Source organism: Carex rostrata, chromosome 19 (assembly GCF_964058835.1).
Source record: "Carex rostrata chromosome 19, lpCarRost1.2, whole genome shotgun sequence".
In the NCBI taxonomy this organism is placed as follows: Eukaryota; Viridiplantae; Streptophyta; class Magnoliopsida; order Poales; family Cyperaceae; genus Carex; species Carex rostrata.
In genome coordinates, this window is record NC_135936.1 from 7,244,651 (window position 1) to 7,263,378 (window position 18,728).

The 18,728-nt window shown below is 35.7% G+C and overlaps 2 protein-coding genes across 2 annotated transcripts; both read right to left on the minus strand.

Moving 5' to 3' along the window:
- Positions 1-3,953: 3,953 nt before the first annotated feature.
- On the minus strand, positions 3,954-7,243 carry LOC144571686 (uncharacterized protein At4g37920). The gene is made up of 7 exons (XM_078321045.1): positions 7,056-7,243; positions 6,734-6,957; positions 6,453-6,626; positions 6,215-6,383; positions 5,313-5,557; positions 4,388-4,572; positions 3,954-4,254 (listed from the first exon to the last, which is right to left on the minus strand). The coding sequence occupies exons 1-7, from the start codon at positions 7,171-7,173 to the stop codon at positions 4,095-4,097; spliced, it is 1,275 nt and encodes a 424-aa protein (XP_078177171.1). The 5' UTR covers positions 7,174-7,243; the 3' UTR covers positions 3,954-4,094.
- A 7,102-nt stretch (positions 7,244-14,345) lies between these two features.
- LOC144571716 (E3 ubiquitin-protein ligase SINAT5-like) lies at positions 14,346-16,649 on the minus strand. The gene is made up of 3 exons (XM_078321079.1): positions 16,279-16,649; positions 15,404-15,790; positions 14,346-14,868 (listed from the first exon to the last, which is right to left on the minus strand). Exons 1-3 carry the CDS (start codon positions 16,495-16,497, stop codon positions 14,506-14,508), a joined length of 969 nt encoding a protein of 322 aa, XP_078177205.1. The 5' UTR covers positions 16,498-16,649; the 3' UTR covers positions 14,346-14,505.
- Between the last annotated feature and the right edge of the window lie 2,079 nt (positions 16,650-18,728).

Below are 18,728 nucleotides of genomic sequence, written 5' to 3' on the forward strand. Positions count from 1 at the left end.
ATAAGAGACTTAACCCAAGCCAAGTTTCATGTGAAATGTTAACAGAGAACTGTTACTCAAACAATTTACCATAAGAACAAGCTCAATCAAGCTATTAAGGACCCTCGAAACAAACCCAAAATCAGGTAAGAAAAAAGAAAGGGGAAATATAAAATGTTAACAGGGAACTGCAAGTGAGCAAGGTCGCATCAGAGAAGCAGAGAGGTACCGTACCTATGATCGAATCTATCCGAGAGATTCCCAGTGAAGAATTCGTCAGAAACTGGAGAGTTCGAATTAAAACACAGATTCTTAGTTTTGTACTTTTGTTTGATATGAGAGACGGAAACTGGAGATTTTTTTTCTCTTTAGTTTTGTTTCTAATTAAGATTCTTCATATATTTGCTAAGATTAGTGGAAAATAAATGCAATGCCGGTGAATTATTTTTAAGAATAGTAAATGTTTTAATTTTTTTCCTATTAATTAAATGAGATGCGTTAGTATCAGTCTTTGTTCAAATATTTCTCTATTTTTGTACGTGTTTCTATTATTCAAATTTTAATGCCGTAGTATATATTTTGTGTGTTTTATAATTCGGTTCATATGTTTTAGTACTTATCTGTGTCCTTTAGTTTAAACACTTTCTGAATAACTTTTGCTAAAAAATATACTGTTTTGTTCATATTTTCAATCGTTGAATTTTGCATTGCTTTATCGCTGGAAATATAATTGCACCTGACCTTCTATCCAATACATCATTCTTATAATAAATATACTTACACGTCTTTATCTTTACTCAACCATCAGTTCTGGAAGAATCATCTTGATATGGTGCTTTTATCGTGTTAATGAGTAGGGGTGCGAATGAGTCGGATATTATCCGACCGTATATGAAACCGTATCTAAAAATTAGATACGGATATCCAATATCTAAATATTTGTGCGAATACGAATATGGTTTTTTTATTTTAATTATCCGTATCCAAAATAGATATATTTTATATAGTTTAATATATAAAGTAAAGCTAGGATGTGATGTGCTCACTAAGAGGGTTTGGTGACCACAACTTCAAAAGTATATCGGATCGACTTCAAATGCTAAATCCAAACCGTTAAAATCTGTGTACTTCATGAGTGATGCATGCACATGCAAAATTTTGAAAGTTTCGAGTTTATTTGCTACAAGATCAAGCGGTCAAAGAAATGATAAAAATTGAATATGTAAAACAACTTATAAATTAACTTATAAAAAAATTATTTCTTTGACAGCTTGACCTTGTAGCAAATAAATTCGAAACTTTCAAAATTTTGCATGTGAATGCATCATTCACGAAGTACATAGATTTCAACGGTTTGGATTCAGCGTTTGAAATCGATCCGATATACTTTTAGAGTTGTCTTCACCAAACTCTCTTGGTGAGCACATCACACCCTAGTTTTATTTTAATATATATTATGAAAAAAATTATGTTATTCACTATTATAAAAAAATGGATATTCAATCCGTATCCGTCTAATATCTGATCCGTATTCGTATCCGAAAAAAAAACGGATATGGATATGATTTTACCACTATCCGATCCGTATCTGATCCGTTTGCACCCCTACTTGTATGTGCAATTTATATTTTATGGACTGAAAGGGAGCAATCACAAGAGGCACAGATGCACTCATACAATAAAACTAGCACGACAAACATATGTTGCATGCACATAAGCAGAGGTGGAGGGAGCAAGGGTAAATGAGGATCAATTGACCTCATTTTTTTTCAAAAATTTTGTATTTATACACAGTTTTTTTTTATATAATCTAGATTAAAATGTTACGATTATGGTAAATTGTTCCCATTCGCAGCATAAAATTTTTATATGATTAACTCTTATTCACAATTAACCCCCCATAGTCGGAAAGTCTGACTCTGCCCCTGCACATAAGCACAGCAAAATAAAATCAGCACGACAAAAATCAATTACTTTCAATCTTATATGACACAGCAAGTGTACTGCACAGTTCTCAACTGTTCCATTTTCTTTTTCTTTTTCTTTTTTGGTAAAAGGCATGAACATACTTCCATTAAATGAAACTGAAAATTAAGTTACAACCTAGTCAAACCAGTTACGCAGTATCTACCCCCAACAAACTGCACCTAATTAATCTCCATTTCTAAAAGATCTTAACTGTTCGATTATGCACTACGCAACAGAAAATCAGAACTAGAAAGAAATAATAATATGTAATTTAATGACGTCAAATTAAACTCCACAATTCCGCAAGAACCGTAACACGTGTCGGTTTTGACTGTTGACATGTCATTATCTGATAGTCTAATTATCCCTTCTACATTTCGCCAATATACAGTGTTACACATGTCATAATTTGTTCGCCAATATACAGTGTTACGCTTTCTATGTCATAAGCGCGGTGTTGTTTCTATTGTTCTAATGTATCAGCTCATAACACACTACGGGTATCCAACGGGTGCATTTGAATACAACTTAGTAATTATTAACTTGAAATTAGTATTATTTTATTGTTTGAATAAATTAGTAAAAATAACGCTAATTTTAGAAATAGTTCTATTTTTAAAATGATTCAAATGTAAAATAGTTACTAATTTGAAAATAGTGCTAACTCCATACTATTCTTGAGGATCCAAATGCTTGTTGTTTTCTGAGAAAAATAGTTACTAATTTAAAAATAGCGGTAACTCCATACTATTTTTGACGATCCAAATGCACCCGTAACAAGAAAGTGCATTACAATAACATGAAGATTTGTGAGAAGTAAACATGTGAGCATACATAATTCCCGTTTCGAAGAAAACAAGAAGCTTACTCAGAGTTAGGGGTGCCAACGAGCTGTTAAAAAGCGAGCTAGGTCACACTCGTACTCGGCTTGTTGGTGTATCAAGCTGAACGAGCGAGTTTGGATTTTAGGTCCCGAGCTAAAACTATTACTCAAGACCGACTCGTGGCTTGTCCGAGTGAGCAGAGCTAGCTCGTTACTAGCTTAGCAGATTTATAAATTTATATATTTTCTTTTCTACTATATCTTAAATTTTCATAACACATCTTATCCATTATGGCTAAAACAAAATAATATTTATATGACTAATTACTGATGAATACTCTTAATTCAATTGTAATTTAGCAAATCAACTACTATAAATTAACTTTACAGCTAAATTCATACATACAAATATATCAAAATCCTAAATTCATACAAACATATTCACAGAATAAATTCATGCATACCAAATCAAACAAATTCATACAAATTAACTTAATTGTTTATAATTAATTCACACATATTCCATACAAAATTACCAATCAACTTAAACACAGTCCAAAGTACAATTGCCATAACATTGGCTATAACATTCATAGACCATAATATTTTCAATCTGAAGTGAACGGATCCAATTAAACTATTAAACTATGTATATTAAATAGCTCGTTAACGACTGAGCCGGCTCGTGTCGAGCCAGACCAAACTCAAACTGATTAATTGTGACTCGAGTATGTAGCGAGCGAGCTAATTTTAACTCGATCCACTAATGAACGAGCTGTTACCGATCAAGTCACGGGCGAATACCAAGTGGGCCACGAGCCACGAGCTTTTTTGCCAGTCCTACTCAGGGTACTCCTACTCAGGGTACTCTGTTTATGAGTAATTATTAATTAAATTGATTGAGAGGTTGACTTGCGTGCAAATCTACAACAAGATAAGATAATATATCTGATTTTGTCAAAGCGGCTGTCATCAACGAGACTACAAAAAACAGACATTTTTCGCGAGGATAAAAGTGACTTTTCACGACAGAATACCGTTATAAACATGTTTTTTCTATTTACGACAGTACTTTTCACGACGGAGTCCTGTCATAAATACATTTTTTTTTTCACGAAAAGTGTCTACTTTGTTGTTCTCTTTGTAAATAATTAATAGAACAACACATTTTTAGAGAAGAAAGGGTCATCTCAAATCTCAATCGTATGGCTTATACAATGTTTGCTGTTTAGCTATACACAACAATAGCAAAACTTAAAAAATATTAAAGTATGACTTATTAAAAAAAATTAAGCCACTTTAATTTTTTTTTAAAATAAGAGTCTTATAAAAAATTGTCCTCTATCATTTTCTTCAACTCCTCCAATTTCTGTATTATTCTCGGCTGCAACATGTCCCTGGCTTCTCTCTTAACAATGCCACGTCTACTTAAATTGAAAGCATCTACAATTGTTTTTGCTGAGTTGTGCAAGGCCTTTGGTGTACTGCATAAAACAAAGGTATATGTTAAATATTTTAACTCTAGGGAAAAAAAAAAAAAAGGAGAAACATTTTTCTTTTCTTTTGTTTAAAAATAAGCTGAAAAGAAGGGGGAGGGGGTCAACAAAGGTAACGAACATCGACAAGTACTCGACTTCATCTGTTTCATACTCGAGAGGAGTAAATACATCATTTAGTGCAGCAAGCCTTTCTCGTGGGTCCTTTAACATAAGAAGGTGTTTGAGTATTCTGATATCCTTTGGAATCATTTTCTCTATGCTGTCAAGTCCAGTCAGGTAAAGATCATACATCACATCCTTTGCCTGTGAGGAAAAAAACCAAAGAACATAAAAGAATAACCATTGAACGGATTAAATCCTGGTTATCACCAAAAGTTGCAGTGGTGAATCTCAGTACCACACCAGACAAGTTCTCTATCAGTGTAGCATTACTAATATCTATCAGCTGCTATTGGTTGGGATAGTGCTAAATTGCCTTCAAACTGCTCAAATGAGGTGGAAAATTGAGCCTCTAGTGCAATATATATGTAGTCAGGTGGGCCAATACTAATTACTACCATGTTGCTTATCATCAAATTGTTCAAAACCATGTAATTTAATCAAGCCCTTTTCCTTTATTTTCTTTTTTATTTCTTTTTTATAACTAGCCCAGCCCATTCCTGATCCCATCAATGGTATCACTATTCACTAGACCTGGAAAAGATCTGACTGAACAGCAGCCACACCAGAGCCAACATATATTGAAACATCCCCGACATCTTACCCAACCTAAGCAATGCTCAGCTCAAACAGCAGTCAACTACAAATAAGTTTCATCCAACCAAAGCAAAGTAAACCTAACTTATCCATAAACTTAAATCTGAGCAACCCAAATCTGAATGTGCCCGTTAAGCAAAAAACAGAGGTTTGGTGCAACTTCAAACCAATCTTGTTGGATAATAACCTTTTGATAAGACAACCCAGTAGCATACCAGTCAGGTCCAGTACACGAGTATCAGTAAAAAACAAGCACTAGTATTGTACAATACAAGCTTAAGCCTTACCTCCTCCTTTGTCATAGTGCTCTCTTTGGCTTCTGACCAAGCTTTAGTATGAATCATTGGAAGGAAGGAGTTAAGCTGGTTCTTCATAGCAAGATCGTCTATCTTTTTGGATGTAACATCTCGAGTAGGTGAAGAAAAAACATCATTGAAGTTCACCTCAGCAGCTATCATATCCTTCATGCCCACCAGTGCACCGTCATATGATTGCGTTGCAGTCAGGCATGCCTTCCCCAGATTCATCAGAGCTGGAGAGAGTGTACACATAATTAGAGGATTAGCATAACTAGCAGTGGATTTATTCACCAAGTTTGACAGATAAGAGTATGAACTCTCAAATGATTGAAATCCCAACAGTTTCCATCAATGTAAAGTCCTTACAACAAGTTTCAGTCTTTCTCATCTAATGCTCACAGAAAACAGCTCTTTTTGGGCAGTCGCACCCAATATTTTACTGTACTAACAAATAGTACTCAAACTGTCTTTAATTTGCATATAAAGCCCAACAATTTTTAGGTTATTTGAAAAAAAGACCAATTGTCAAAATAAGATTTAAGTCAACCAAAATTAACAACATTACCCACAAACTTTATATTAAACAAAACAAATCTCATGATAACCAACATGAAACCCAAAACACAAAATCTTGTTGGCTTCATTTTAATTTAATTTGAGCTTTGGGACAAAAATACGCTACATACATCTTCACGCTCTAACCTAACAATTTAGGTGCCTCACAGTAAACAGCATAACAAAAAGAATGTCGGGACTTGTTGCAAACACAAGAAAGGTTGGTGCATTTTGCAAATATGATAAGTATCAGGATTCAGAAGTCATCAGCAAAACCTAAAAGAAGAAAAAAAAAAGTATAACAAGGCACATCTAAATGCTTAGGCTATTCATACCATTTCTTTCCTCTGGATTCTCATAATATGAATCAGCCAGAGCCCGGACATGCACAAAAAACTCCTTTGTGAAGTCCTTTCTCCGTCTAGTCACAACTTTCAAAATTTCAGATGGGTCCTTTTTGATAACTTCAATAAGATCATTATGCCTTTTTACATCATCATCAACCTGAAAATAGATAATTGAGCTTACAATTGTCCCAAGTGAAAACATGTCAGATTTAAAAGAGCAACTTACCTCTTTCAATTTTCTGCCAAGTCGAAGGAGCTTATGCTTCATTCCTGGATCAGCCTCAGCATCAGCTCTCTCTTGACATCGCTTGTAGAAGTGGGGCCCAATATCAGTCCACGTCCTACTGTAAGCCATAAGTTTCCTCCAGTCTTCTGGATTAGGCTTGTCTACCAGAAAAACCTGATCCAGAAAGAAACATGAACGGAAAAGGAAAAGAAAATGACTTCAAGGGTTAAGAACAAAGGTCTAGAAATTTATGATTTATTCAGAATTAAATTAGATTTTACCTCAATTAGTTTGTCGCACATTTTAAGTATCTCAAACTCATCTGTTGGTATATAGTTATCCTCAACCTCCTTATCTTGTGCTTTGCCCGTTCCATGAAAGCAAGTTTCTTTCTTTGTAGAACCAGATGTTGATCCTTCCAAGCAATCACTGGTAATGGTGGGAACACGTCCAATTACAGCAAGAGATGGAAAACAAGGTTGGATAAAATCATGGCATAGCTGACCTAACATTGGAAATTTTATAATATCATAAGTGGATTAATATCCAACCTTATTTAATGAAACAAATAGAGTCAGAAATGAGAATGAAACAGGATTTCACCTCTTAAACGGAGGGAATGGGGAAAAGCTTCTTTGGGGGGAAGAAAACGGAGAGAAGAGCCAAACCGACTTCTGCCACAAGTCGATGGTCGCAAGGCGAGACAGAACGTTGTCTCCATGGCCAATTTGTCTGAAAAAATCTCTGATTAAATTCTAATCTAGAGCGAACTGTGGTGTAGGGTTTAACGACTGGTTCGCTCAATCACTTGGTGAGCGACCAGGCTAAACATATTGAAGGCTTTTAATGATTTGGGCCTTCTAGGTCTAATCAATTTATTTACGCCATATAGGCCTACTGATTGCTAAAGGCTATCACATATGTTTTCACAGCTTAATCTAATTTCTATAAGAGAGAAATTGATGAAACCTCTCATTAATTATTGGCAACAACTCGATATGTCAATTTTATTCACAAGCGCTGAATATAATATAAAAGGAATACAAAACAGAAATATAATATAGTTATGAATAATTATATGAACCCCCATTCCCATTCCTCCATCATCCTCCCATCTCTTAAACAAATTTTAGAAATGTATTTTTTTTCTTTTTTCAATATCGTCCACATTTTTCACGATCTATGAGAAATTTTGCGAATCTAAAATCACAACCGTATTCTACGCAATTTTATTTTTCAAATAAGATCTATGATAACATACTTTCGGGCTCATCGTCACACAAGTATTTATACCTCATCGTGCAAGTATTTATACCTATACTTGTAAGTATTTATCTCTAATCGTGGACCCCGCATCTCTGCATCTCCTCATCATCTCCCCATCTCTTAAATAGATTTTAATTCCATAAACTAACTTAACTAACTAGTTTAATTAAATTTATTCAAAACACTGTGGTCTTCCAAGTTTAATTAAATTCATAGGTATAAATACTTGAAAGATAATAAATTAATACTTGCAAACTAAAATATTAATACTTGCATGTCTAACTTGATATGACTATATGGGGAGACCACTCAAACTACATGGGGAGAAGAATCATACACGTTTTTAGAGGTGGGCTTTTTTTTTTCTTTTTTCAATGTCGTCCACATTTCTCACGTTCTATGAGAAATTTTGCGAATCTAAAACCATGAACATATTCTACGCAATTTTATCTTTCAAATGAGATCCATTATGACATACTTTCGGGCTCATTGTCACACAAGTATTTATACCTCATCGTGCAAATATTTATATCTATATTTGTAAGTATTTATCCCCAATCGTGGGCCCCGCATCTCCTTATCAACCTTTCCCAATCGTCCATGCATCAATCTTTCTCTAACAAAAATAGTTGACCACATAGGTATAAATACTTCAGTGCATAGGTATAAATACTTGTAATACTTGATATTAATATTTTTAAATGTCAGCAGTGTCATATGTAGAAAATACTATGTATAAATACTTAGATGACGAGGTATAAATACTTGTGTGACGACGAGCTCGAAAGTATGTCATTATAGATCTCATTTGAAAGATAAAATTATATAGAAGACGTTTGTGGTTTTAAATTCGCAAAATTCCTTGTAAATCGTGAGAAATGTGGACGAGATTGAACAAATAAAATTGGGGGGATAATGGGGAGATGAGAGTGGGGGGACAATTATCAGGGCCCTATAGTTATATGTAGGGGTGTACAAAAAGCTCACGACTAAAGGTGCTACTTTTACCCGATTACCCGGAACCGAACCGGATCCGACCCAAAACTGACCCGGATCCGATTAATTTGGATAGGGTATGGTTTAAAAAATATAACCGGTTAAATTATGGGTATGGTTACAAAATTAATAATTTAATATCAGACCCAGATCTGAACCGGAACCGAAACTGTAATGGGTAGGATATGGGTTTCATTTAATTATCCGACCCGTAACTGAACCCGACCTGATACCCGTATAAATACCCGATAAAACATATATTAATAACTATTAATATATAAAAATACAACTTTGCATATTAATTTTTGCATAAGCCGTGGTGAGCCCAGTATTTTTTGAATATGAGAAAATAGAATGCAGTGACATATTCGCTATATTTATACACATAGATGGATGCCAAATTTATTCCTTCTATAACAGCCACATTAATTTTTTAAATCAAATTTATTACTATGGATATATCATTCAATATTTGTCTTGATATCCTCTACATAATAATAGAAATTTATTGCTCTCATTGATATGTCATTTCTACAAATTATTAGTATTTCATTCATAGATTTTTTGAACCATAGAAAATGAAATCGTCATCTCTAATATTTTACTTTTTAAAAATTATATCTCTTCTTCAATATTTTTTTTCGAAAGTTATTTTCTCTCTATCCTCCTGATTTTTTTGTGACATATACCCACTCCGGATCCGGATCCGGAACCGCCCCGTATCCGAACCGGACCCGATAATCTATAAACAAGTTATGGGTATATATCTACCGAGAACCTATGTTACCCTGACACTCCTAGGAAGTCATCGTACCCGTGTCCGACACGTATCCGACACCGACACGCCTCCGACACGCGTACAATACGTGTCAGACACGCCAGCTAGCGTGTCAGGTTAGCTGGCGTGTCCTTACTCAGCAGATACGGTCTCCGATACTTGTTGACTCGCCTGGATACGGCCCTGACACGCCCTGGACACGGCCCTGGTCCACCGTGAACCCGCCCCGTGAGCCGCGCCTGTGAGCCGCGCGAAATTTTTTTTACCCCAGCGTGAATCGAACTCGCGTGCTCCGATACAAATCCCACTTTACCCCAAAACTTTTTACCACTCTACCAAATTTCACTTGTGTCTTAATGAAGCAATTATAATATTTAATACATTATTAAGTTAAGTTATTAATTATCTAAATACAATATATAAAATAATTAAAAGAATAAATATATAATAGCCGTGTCGTATCCTCTATTTTTGAGAATTGCCGTGTCGCCGTACCCGTGTCGTATCCGACACGATACCCGTACCTGTATCCATGCAACATAGCCGAGAACCGAAAGACTGGACCCGAAATATCTACAGGTAGATAGGTACCCAGATCCGGACCCGATCCGAATTGAAACAGATAAGTGTATGGATCGAAATTTGGACCCGAACACTTTTAGGATACGGGTCCAAATATATTAGTATCTGGACCCGACCTGCCCGATAGCACCTCTACTCACGACTAGAAACTCAGTTCAGAATCAATTCGGATTCAACTCGCTAATAACTCGAGTTGAAACTGACTCAAGTCAAAATTAACTCGAGTTTACTTACTCGGTTGATTTATGAGTCGAATCAAAGTTAGCTCCAACTCGATTCGGAATCAACTCGGTTGGACTCACAGCAAATCCTAATCCATATATTCCTAATTATTACGTCCTCAAACCTTATATTAATTTGTTTCTCACAATCTATTGTATTGTTAGTTGAAACTAAAAAAAAAAACAACCGTTTCTCAAACAACTAAACCTTATATGTTTGGTAATTTTTAATTATGTACTATTTTGGTATTTTTGTAATTTTTAATTGTGTATTGACCATTGTCTCATTATGTATTGCTTTAATTGTGTATTATTTTAGTAAATTATGTAATATTTTTTATTATAATTAAATTAGATTGTCTTACTATATACTACATTATGAGTCATGAGTCAACTCATCTTGACTCGGATTGCTCGTGAGTTGATTTCAAATTAGAGTTTTTGACTCGAAACTGAATTGACAACTTAAACTCAACTCTGCTCACCGAAATTTTTAAATATACCATACTTTCAAAAAAAATAAACCAAACAACCACAACTTCTGAAAATTTCGATTTTTGACATGGCCGCATCCCCTAGGTGCGGCCACCCTTTTTTTTTTCCGTTCAAATTGAACTGCACGAAGAAGAGAAAAAAGCAAAAAAAAAAAAAAAAAAAAAAAAAAAAAAAAAAAAAGGTGGCCGCATCCCCTAGATGCGGCCCGCAGAAAAGTGGCCGCATTTTGGGAATGCGGCCATGTCAGAATTCGAAATTTTGAGAGAAAGTGGTGGTTTGGTTTATTTTTTTTTTGTATAATGGTATATTTAAAAATCTCGGCTCTGCTCATGAGCAGTCCTAGTTATGTGTTACTTGTTATGTTCTTTGGCTTCACCGCTTCAGCAAACTCCACCCTATATTTACCACAATTGCAACGAACACCATTATAAGAAGTCCGATGCCGACTTATTTGCATCATCGGCAAATATTGAAAATAAAATAAAATAATAAAGTCAACCTAAGTGACTAAACTCATCCCCAGCTAAGGCAAAATATTTTCTTGAGGCCAAAATTCTGAAATATTAAACTCATCTCCACCTAATGCATCATGGGCGATGCCAAAAATGTCCCATACTTTTTTGAATTTAATAATATTATTCAACGCTAAGTTGAAAACTAAGCGCCAACGATTGAGATATTTGGATCTGAACAACTTAGACACCAAATAATACAATCGATATTGATATTTTAAGATATGCTCGTCAAGAAGTGTTGGTGAGAACAATTTCAAAATTTTATCGGATTATTTTCAAACGACAAATTTAAACTATTAAAATTCATCTACTTCATGAGTAATACATGTACATGAATTTTTTTAAAGTTTCAAATTCATTTAGTACAAAGTCAACCAGTAAAAAAAGATGAATCTTTTATAAGTTATTTTATGTTTTCATTTTTCATCATTTTTTTTATTGCTTAACCTTGAACTTGAACTATGAATTTTAAATTTTCAAATTTTACATGTATATGCATCACTAATAAAGTTGATGGATTTCAACAGTTTGAATTCATCGTTTGAAACCAATTCGATAGACTTTTGGAGTTGTGCTCACCAACACTTTTTGGTGAGCACATCACACCCTAGCTTTGATCTTGATATTTTATATCCAATATATAACATGTATTTTTGTTTTAAGAAAAAACAAATTGAGAATCACATGTGGGAATGCTGATGTGAATAAAAAATGTATGTTCATGCAACTGTCTGACCACATCACATGTAAAATTAATCATTGGGTGGTAACTGGTAACTAACATGTAATTTCTTTTTCTTTTTTTGAAAGTAACTGAACTACTTTAGGATTCGCTCACCGTCACATGTTTTGACAATCACATGTGGGTTCGCTCACGGTCAGATCTGCTTTAGGATTCGCGTCCGCAATTTTGCGTCTGTTTTAAAATCTGTTCACATGAATCCTAAAGCAAATTTGACGGTGAGCGAACCCATCGAACACAAAAGTGGTCCGATGGGCGTCGGACGCCCCCCTCTCCCCATAGAAACATTCAATCTCATATCTTTTAGGAAACAAGCAACAGTGGAACCATGGGAGTGGTATCCACATTGAACATCTCTATGTGTGCCATTGACAAATGAGGCATGCTTTGAATGGGTATCATGTCCAAATCCTCAGAAGTCCAAGGATGAGTATCCATATACCTCTTTTTAGCTCCTGACCAATAATCCAATAAAGCGCAAATTAGTACTATCATTTATCTAATAAAAGGCACACTCTTATTGTCAAAACAAATAGCATTTCTAACTCTCCATATATATAGTCCAACAAATTGCACTAACAGCCATTAGCATGACTTCTCTCTCGAAATAAAAATTAGAAAGGTGTATGAATCATCTGGGAAATATATGAGATATCTGTAAATTTTCCAGAAACAAGTATGCATCCATTGAACTATAAAAAAAATAATTGTAATCCTGTTGTTGCTTGAAATCTCAAAAGTTTTAAGTCTCATATTAAATTTAGCCCTTAGTTCGTAGTTTAGCAAGTGTTTAACTTGAGTTAATTTGGTTAGACCTGATAGTTAGCATTTTGACTAGTTAGATTCGAATTTGAGATCAAAGGCACCTGATTTAATCTTTTGAGCTCGACTTGAATACACTCGATATATACAATTTTGGTTGAATTTTTAATATATAGTTACTAAAATAACATATAATGCTTACTTTTATAGATTAAAATACTTAAAAGAGAAGGGATCGGATGACACCGTGCATTTTCAAAGTCCAAAAAGTCGATCCAAACCGTTGAACTTGATGGTTATGTTAAAATGTGCTTGCTGATCAAATTTTACATTTTTCTGAATTTTTTTACTATTTATTCAGATGGGTACAAAAATTCAACGGTCTGAATATAGCGATTTTGTTAAATACTTAATAAATAGTAAAAAAATGTAAAATTTGATCTGCAAGCACATTTTAACATATCCATTATGTTGAACGGTTTGGATCGACTGTTTGAACTTTAAAAATTTTAAAAATGCACGATGTTATTCGATGTCACCAAAAGAGGGTGTCATCCGATCCCTCCTCTACTTAAAATTCCCTCTATTGTTGGGAGCTAAGATTATTGATGTAGCTAATTTCTAACTAAGAATCAAAAGACTAATCTTATTTCTCAGCTTAATCTCATCTTACCTTCAGATTTGAAGGACCAGATTAGTTTCACTATAGTTTCCATGGAGGCTATACATGATTCAATCCATATGCATGAAATAGAGATAGTTTTAATGAATGACACTGCCAATTCAAGTTCCTCCGTATCTTCTATCAATTCGTAGTTTCACAAGCTCATTTTTAAATTTTGAACTTGTATGGTGTTATTTCTGTTGATAGGAACTGTTATGCATGTTTTTGTTGGATTCTTGTTTTGGTTATTGCTATGATGTATTAGATTTATTACTTATTGTCGTATGTTTTGTTGATGTATCTGATAGCAGTCAATTAGTGTTAATTGGATATTGTATGGTTTTCTGTTCTATAAAAATCAGTGACTATGCCACTTCTTTCAAAAAAAAAAAAAAAAAAAAAAAAAAATTAAAAAGCTCGGCCAAAAAGTAATGGGTGTGAGTTATCTAAAATATCTATTTGTCAAAATGATGTGAAAACAAATAAAGGTTAAAAAAGGTCGCCGTTTAAGTCTTCCAGTAAGAGGAAAAAAATGGACACAAAAATTATAGGATTCATGCTTTTTCTGGTGAAAAGAAAACGACAAAAAAAGAAAGAGACCAGAATCCATCAATTCGCCGTAGTTCTCATTCGGCCAGCGTACTATGGAGAAGAGAAGTAGACAGTCTAACAAATATGATACCATTATCGGGGAGCCCACTTGTGAGGATAGCCTAACACAGCTTGACACAGCTTTTCCAAGTTTCTCGATATGGAACTTCTTTAGAAAACTTTAACTTTGCCAGAAAACAGCTTTTTCCCCCTTTTTTTTTTTCCGGTGATTTGATATTTCTAAGCTTTTCATTCTTTCTAAGTGATACAAAAAGCATCAGTTTTGCAGCCTTGGAAAGGAACATCCAACCTTCTCTAAAGGCAGCATTAAGTTACAACCACCTCGACGCAAACCGGTGGCAAGACACTAGACCATGAAAATGGCAAAAGTACAACAAATTTTTACAATAGCAACCCCAATTCTACCACCACCAAAATATACTAATTGAAGAGATTGGGGATGCAGGCACCAGACTCCTGGCTCTGATGCTCCTTCCAGATGCGGCCAGTGACACGCAACTTCAACTCCTTGCGTTCCCCACCAGAGAAGAAAAGCGCCATGTTTCTCTGGATTATGAGGCCATCATGGCTGTCTCGCACTTTCCTATGACTATCCCGGATGCTTCGTGGGGTGCCTTCCCAGACCATTCGCCGGCCACTGGCCCCAACCTCGATGCTATAGCTGTAGGTCTTTGCTTCATTCTCATCACCCATGAAACGGATGAATGCCATGTATACCGGAGCCTGTCCGAGCAAAAAGGCCTCAAAATGCAGGCAGAAATACTGCCCGAAACAATGGAACACCTATAAGTAGAAAAAATTAGTTGACCCCGAATATGTCACTCATGAAAAGAAGAACAGGATTTAGAGGCCCAGTGTATATCTAGGCATATAAAGATCCAAACACATTATGACGTTCAGTGTCAATTATAAATAATTTTTACTATATTGAGAAGTGTTATGGTGCTTATGGGTTTGAAACCCAACCTCTTATATCTATTCCAAGAGATCAACTAAGCTTGAAACATTTGTCACGAAACATAAGCAGAAAAAGAAATAAAGGAAGAATCATAATAGGCGTAAATATAAGGCTAACAGCAAAAGGTACAAAAACGACATAAATATATAATCTCAGAACTCAACCAGCACAAAACTAATATTTTACTGGTACAGGTACTGATTAACGCGGTACCAGTATTACATGATTCTGCTAGATAAACCTCAATTTCGTGACTTGAATTAAGCGACTGAGCGAATAAAGCCAAAGAAGCATACATTGCAAGAGCATACACCAATTAACATAGCAAAAATTAGGAACCAGCATTTCAGTGATACTCACCGTCAACATCCAGGTAGCGTTCTCCACATCTCGTGGGTTGGACTTCACATAACGATGGTTGAACGTGGAACCAGTATGCATATCAACCTTATGGTCATCTCTTAGATGCATGACAAGCTTGGCTATATCTCCAGTCACGGAGCAGTCAGACCCGGCATAAGGGCAGCAAAATGGCCGGTACCTGCACAGGGACTCATGCTTGGGTTTACTGAAATAAGGAAATATCTCGGGGCAGCCAAGAGAGGCATACTTGCATGGCATATCGAGTGACTCTGCCACTTTTTCCAAGGCCAGGCACCTGATGTCACCAAGCTCCTGCCGACAGGTGGGGCACCGGTTGTGCACTCTTGTTTTGCAAGATGAACAGAGTGTGTGGCCATTCTGGCACTGTAAGATTGAATCAATAAAGGGGAAAAGACTTTAATATTGGACAATTGTGCCGTTTGGTTATATTTGGGCACAGTAATAGAGTTAAATATTACTTGTCAATCTTTATTTCCCAATGCAATTTGGGGAGGCGTGCAATTAATTCAGAATTTAAGATTCAAATGAAACTGGAATGTCAAAAGTAGTTACTTCAGAGTTTAGATGCATCGGGTCTTAAATTGATCAAATTTCGTAATAAACGGCAAAATTCATTAACGACAAAGAAATTGTTTGATCATCTGGCGTCCAATTTCAACTAAATTTTTGGGATTGAAATGATAACATTCTTATTACAATTGTCTCAACTAAAATGGAGGCAATTATACCCAACCTACATCACAGTAACCCTACCGTCAAATTTCCACTAACTAATCCCAATTCAAACCAAAAATCCCCAGATTTCCATCGAGCGAAAAAAAAGGAAGGAAAAGAAGGAAAGGAAAGATAACCTGGTGGATGGGAGGGAACATAGAGTGCGTACATACGGGGCACTCCAGCAACTCGTGAACATTTGATGTCTGAAATACACCGGTTCCATGCGCCGTACCACCGCCGGAGCCTGCCGCGGAGCCACCTGAGATTATGTTCTTTGAGAAAGCGCGCGAGTGGCGCGTCACCTCGTCCTCATCCGATGAGGAGGAGGCTTTTTCTTGGAAATCAAACTCCATCTTTGTACCTCGTCCTTCGAGGAGAAGGTGGAGGCAGCGTGTCGTGTCTCTGGAGATGGAGAGAGAGAGAGAGAGAGAGCCAGCGATGGAGCTTTCTCTTTTTCTTTATCCTTTTTCTTTAAATTCGTTTCTTTTTGCCTCTTTATCTCTGTGCTCTCCCTTTCAATTTAGAATCTCAGATCCTGTGCGGCAGGTACGAGAGGATCATACTGACAGGTGGGCCCCATAAATCATTAAAATAACACTGAATCCAGTATCCGCTACAGTAGTTCGCAATATGCTGTTTTTCATTTTCAAAAAACTTTATGTGGTGTTTTAGTCTACGCTTGTCAGGTCAGGCTCTTCTCTAATTGTACGGAATTCTTTGGAATGTCCAATCCTACTACAGTCCGTTGATTTGAAATCGGACAGCCGAGATTTCTTTGCCTCGTAATTAATATTGGGCCCCGAGGCAGGTGTCTGACAGCTTACCGGTCGAGCATTATTTTAACCGTCAGATCTTAAATATGCGGGTAAAATTCATCTGGGACCATGCAACGAGTTCCAGGCAATAGGAGAGGAGCCGAAAGTCTATGCTTGCAGCCTTGCAGGCCAGGGTGGACTGGAGAGAATTATTGATGCGTGATTCGTGATGGGTTGCGAACAACAACAACTAGTTTAAGTAGTTACATGTACTCTCCGTTTTAATCTAAACGGAGATCTCCGTTTTAATCTAAACGGAGAGCTCTTCCCCGATTGCTACCACCGAGATACGGTTTTGGTTTAATGGACGAGTTGCTTAAACTGGAGGAGAAAAGTCGTACAATATTTGAGTGACACGCGCGGCATCCTGGTTCTAATTTCAAACCGAAGCATCGATTTGTACGACCGAGAACCGGACTGACTGGATAAAGAAAATGTTTAAAAGCTTTTTGAACTGTTTCGATTTGAATGTAAGTAAATACACAAACGCACACCGGCACACTTGTACTTTCAAGTGTTAACGTGACAACCCATCACTGCCTGCTTTATTTTGGACGGTTGTCCGCGATTCAAAAAAATATTTACCTGCAGGTGCAGCAGGAGTCCGCCCCATGCCGTAATGTTTTTCATTAATTTTAACATGAAGTCGCTCCAATATTCCGAAGTTTTTATTCTTACCATAATAAAAAAGGAAATAAATCAAAACACTCTCATTTTGAAAGAATTTCATCATAGTAAAAAATAAAATAAATCAAAACACTCTCATTTTGAAAGAATTTCATCAATATTCAGGCTGCAGATTGAATCCCCGACCTCATATAATGGAGACCGCACAGTCAATCTGCAGACTCAGACTAGAATCCGCAGATTCAATCTACTGCTCTAGTTTTACTCTCTCTCTCTCTTTTTGTAATTCATGTTCCCGAGATATCTCAGAGAAATTAGACATTAATTTTTTTCTTGAAATTCATGTCCTCGAGATATGTCATTTTTCTTTTGAGATTCAATTAATTTCGAAGCCAGATTTCATGTACTTTGAGATATCTCAGATAAATTAGACATTTAACTCGTGTACCCGAGACATCTCATTTTTCTTTTGGAATTTACGTTCTCCAAAAAAATATTTTTGTTTCTTGTGCAAGATAAATGTCTTGAAATTTGTGCCCTCTAGAACATTTCATTTTTGTTAATAAATATTCTTAAAATAAAAAGTGGAGCCGCAGATTCAATCTGCGGACTCCAGTCTGGGGCCACGGATCGGCTGTGCGGTCTCTAATATTTGAGTCCGCATATTCAATCCACAGCCTGAGTAAAACTTGAATTCTTCCAAAACAAGATTGTTTTTGTTTATTTTTATTTTTTTATGGTATTTAAAAAAAATTCGGTCCAATGTGATCTTAGTTCAATTCTGACCATTTATTTATTTATTTATTTTTGGTTGCTAAATGCATCTGCAATGCACTGCCTTGAGGAAGGCTCTGACCATTTATGTTAATACGTTACGAATTTTAAAAATCTTTGATGTACGAAAGGTAGGTGTAGAAAAAGTCGCTTATCTTTTTCTGGGACCCAACTTTTATTTTTCCAATCTTGAATGTTAAATTTTAAGCTTTATCCAAATCAAGTATTTGAATTCTAGACTTGTGCTTGACTGGATGATCTCGTACTTTCTTATATCTAAATAATTGACTTGCAAAATCAATGCAAGTACACAAAATGCAGAGGCGTATACAAGTTTATTGACAATTGATCTCCATATTTTTTTGTCT

Coding starts and splice junctions, on each gene's coding strand:
- LOC144571716 (XM_078321079.1), bottom strand. CDS start 16,497: ATGGAGTTTGATTTCCAAGAAAAAGCCTCCTCCTCATCGGATGAGGAC. Junction 15,791..16,278: donor TGTTCCCTCCCATCCACCAG/GTTATCTTTCCT, acceptor TCAATCTTACAG/TGCCAGAATGGCCACACACT. Junction 14,869..15,403: donor ACGCTACCTGGATGTTGACG/GTGAGTATCACT, acceptor TTCTACTTATAG/GTGTTCCATTGTTTCGGGCA.
- LOC144571686 (XM_078321045.1), bottom strand. CDS start 7,173: ATGGAGACAACGTTCTGTCTCGCCTTGCGACCATCGACTTGTGGCAGA. Junction 6,958..7,055: donor CCATTCCCTCCGTTTAAGAG/GTGAAATCCTGT, acceptor TTCCAATGTTAG/GTCAGCTATGCCATGATTTT. Junction 4,255..4,387: donor GAAGTCGAGTACTTGTCGAT/GTTCGTTACCTT, acceptor TGTTTTATGCAG/TACACCAAAGGCCTTGCACA.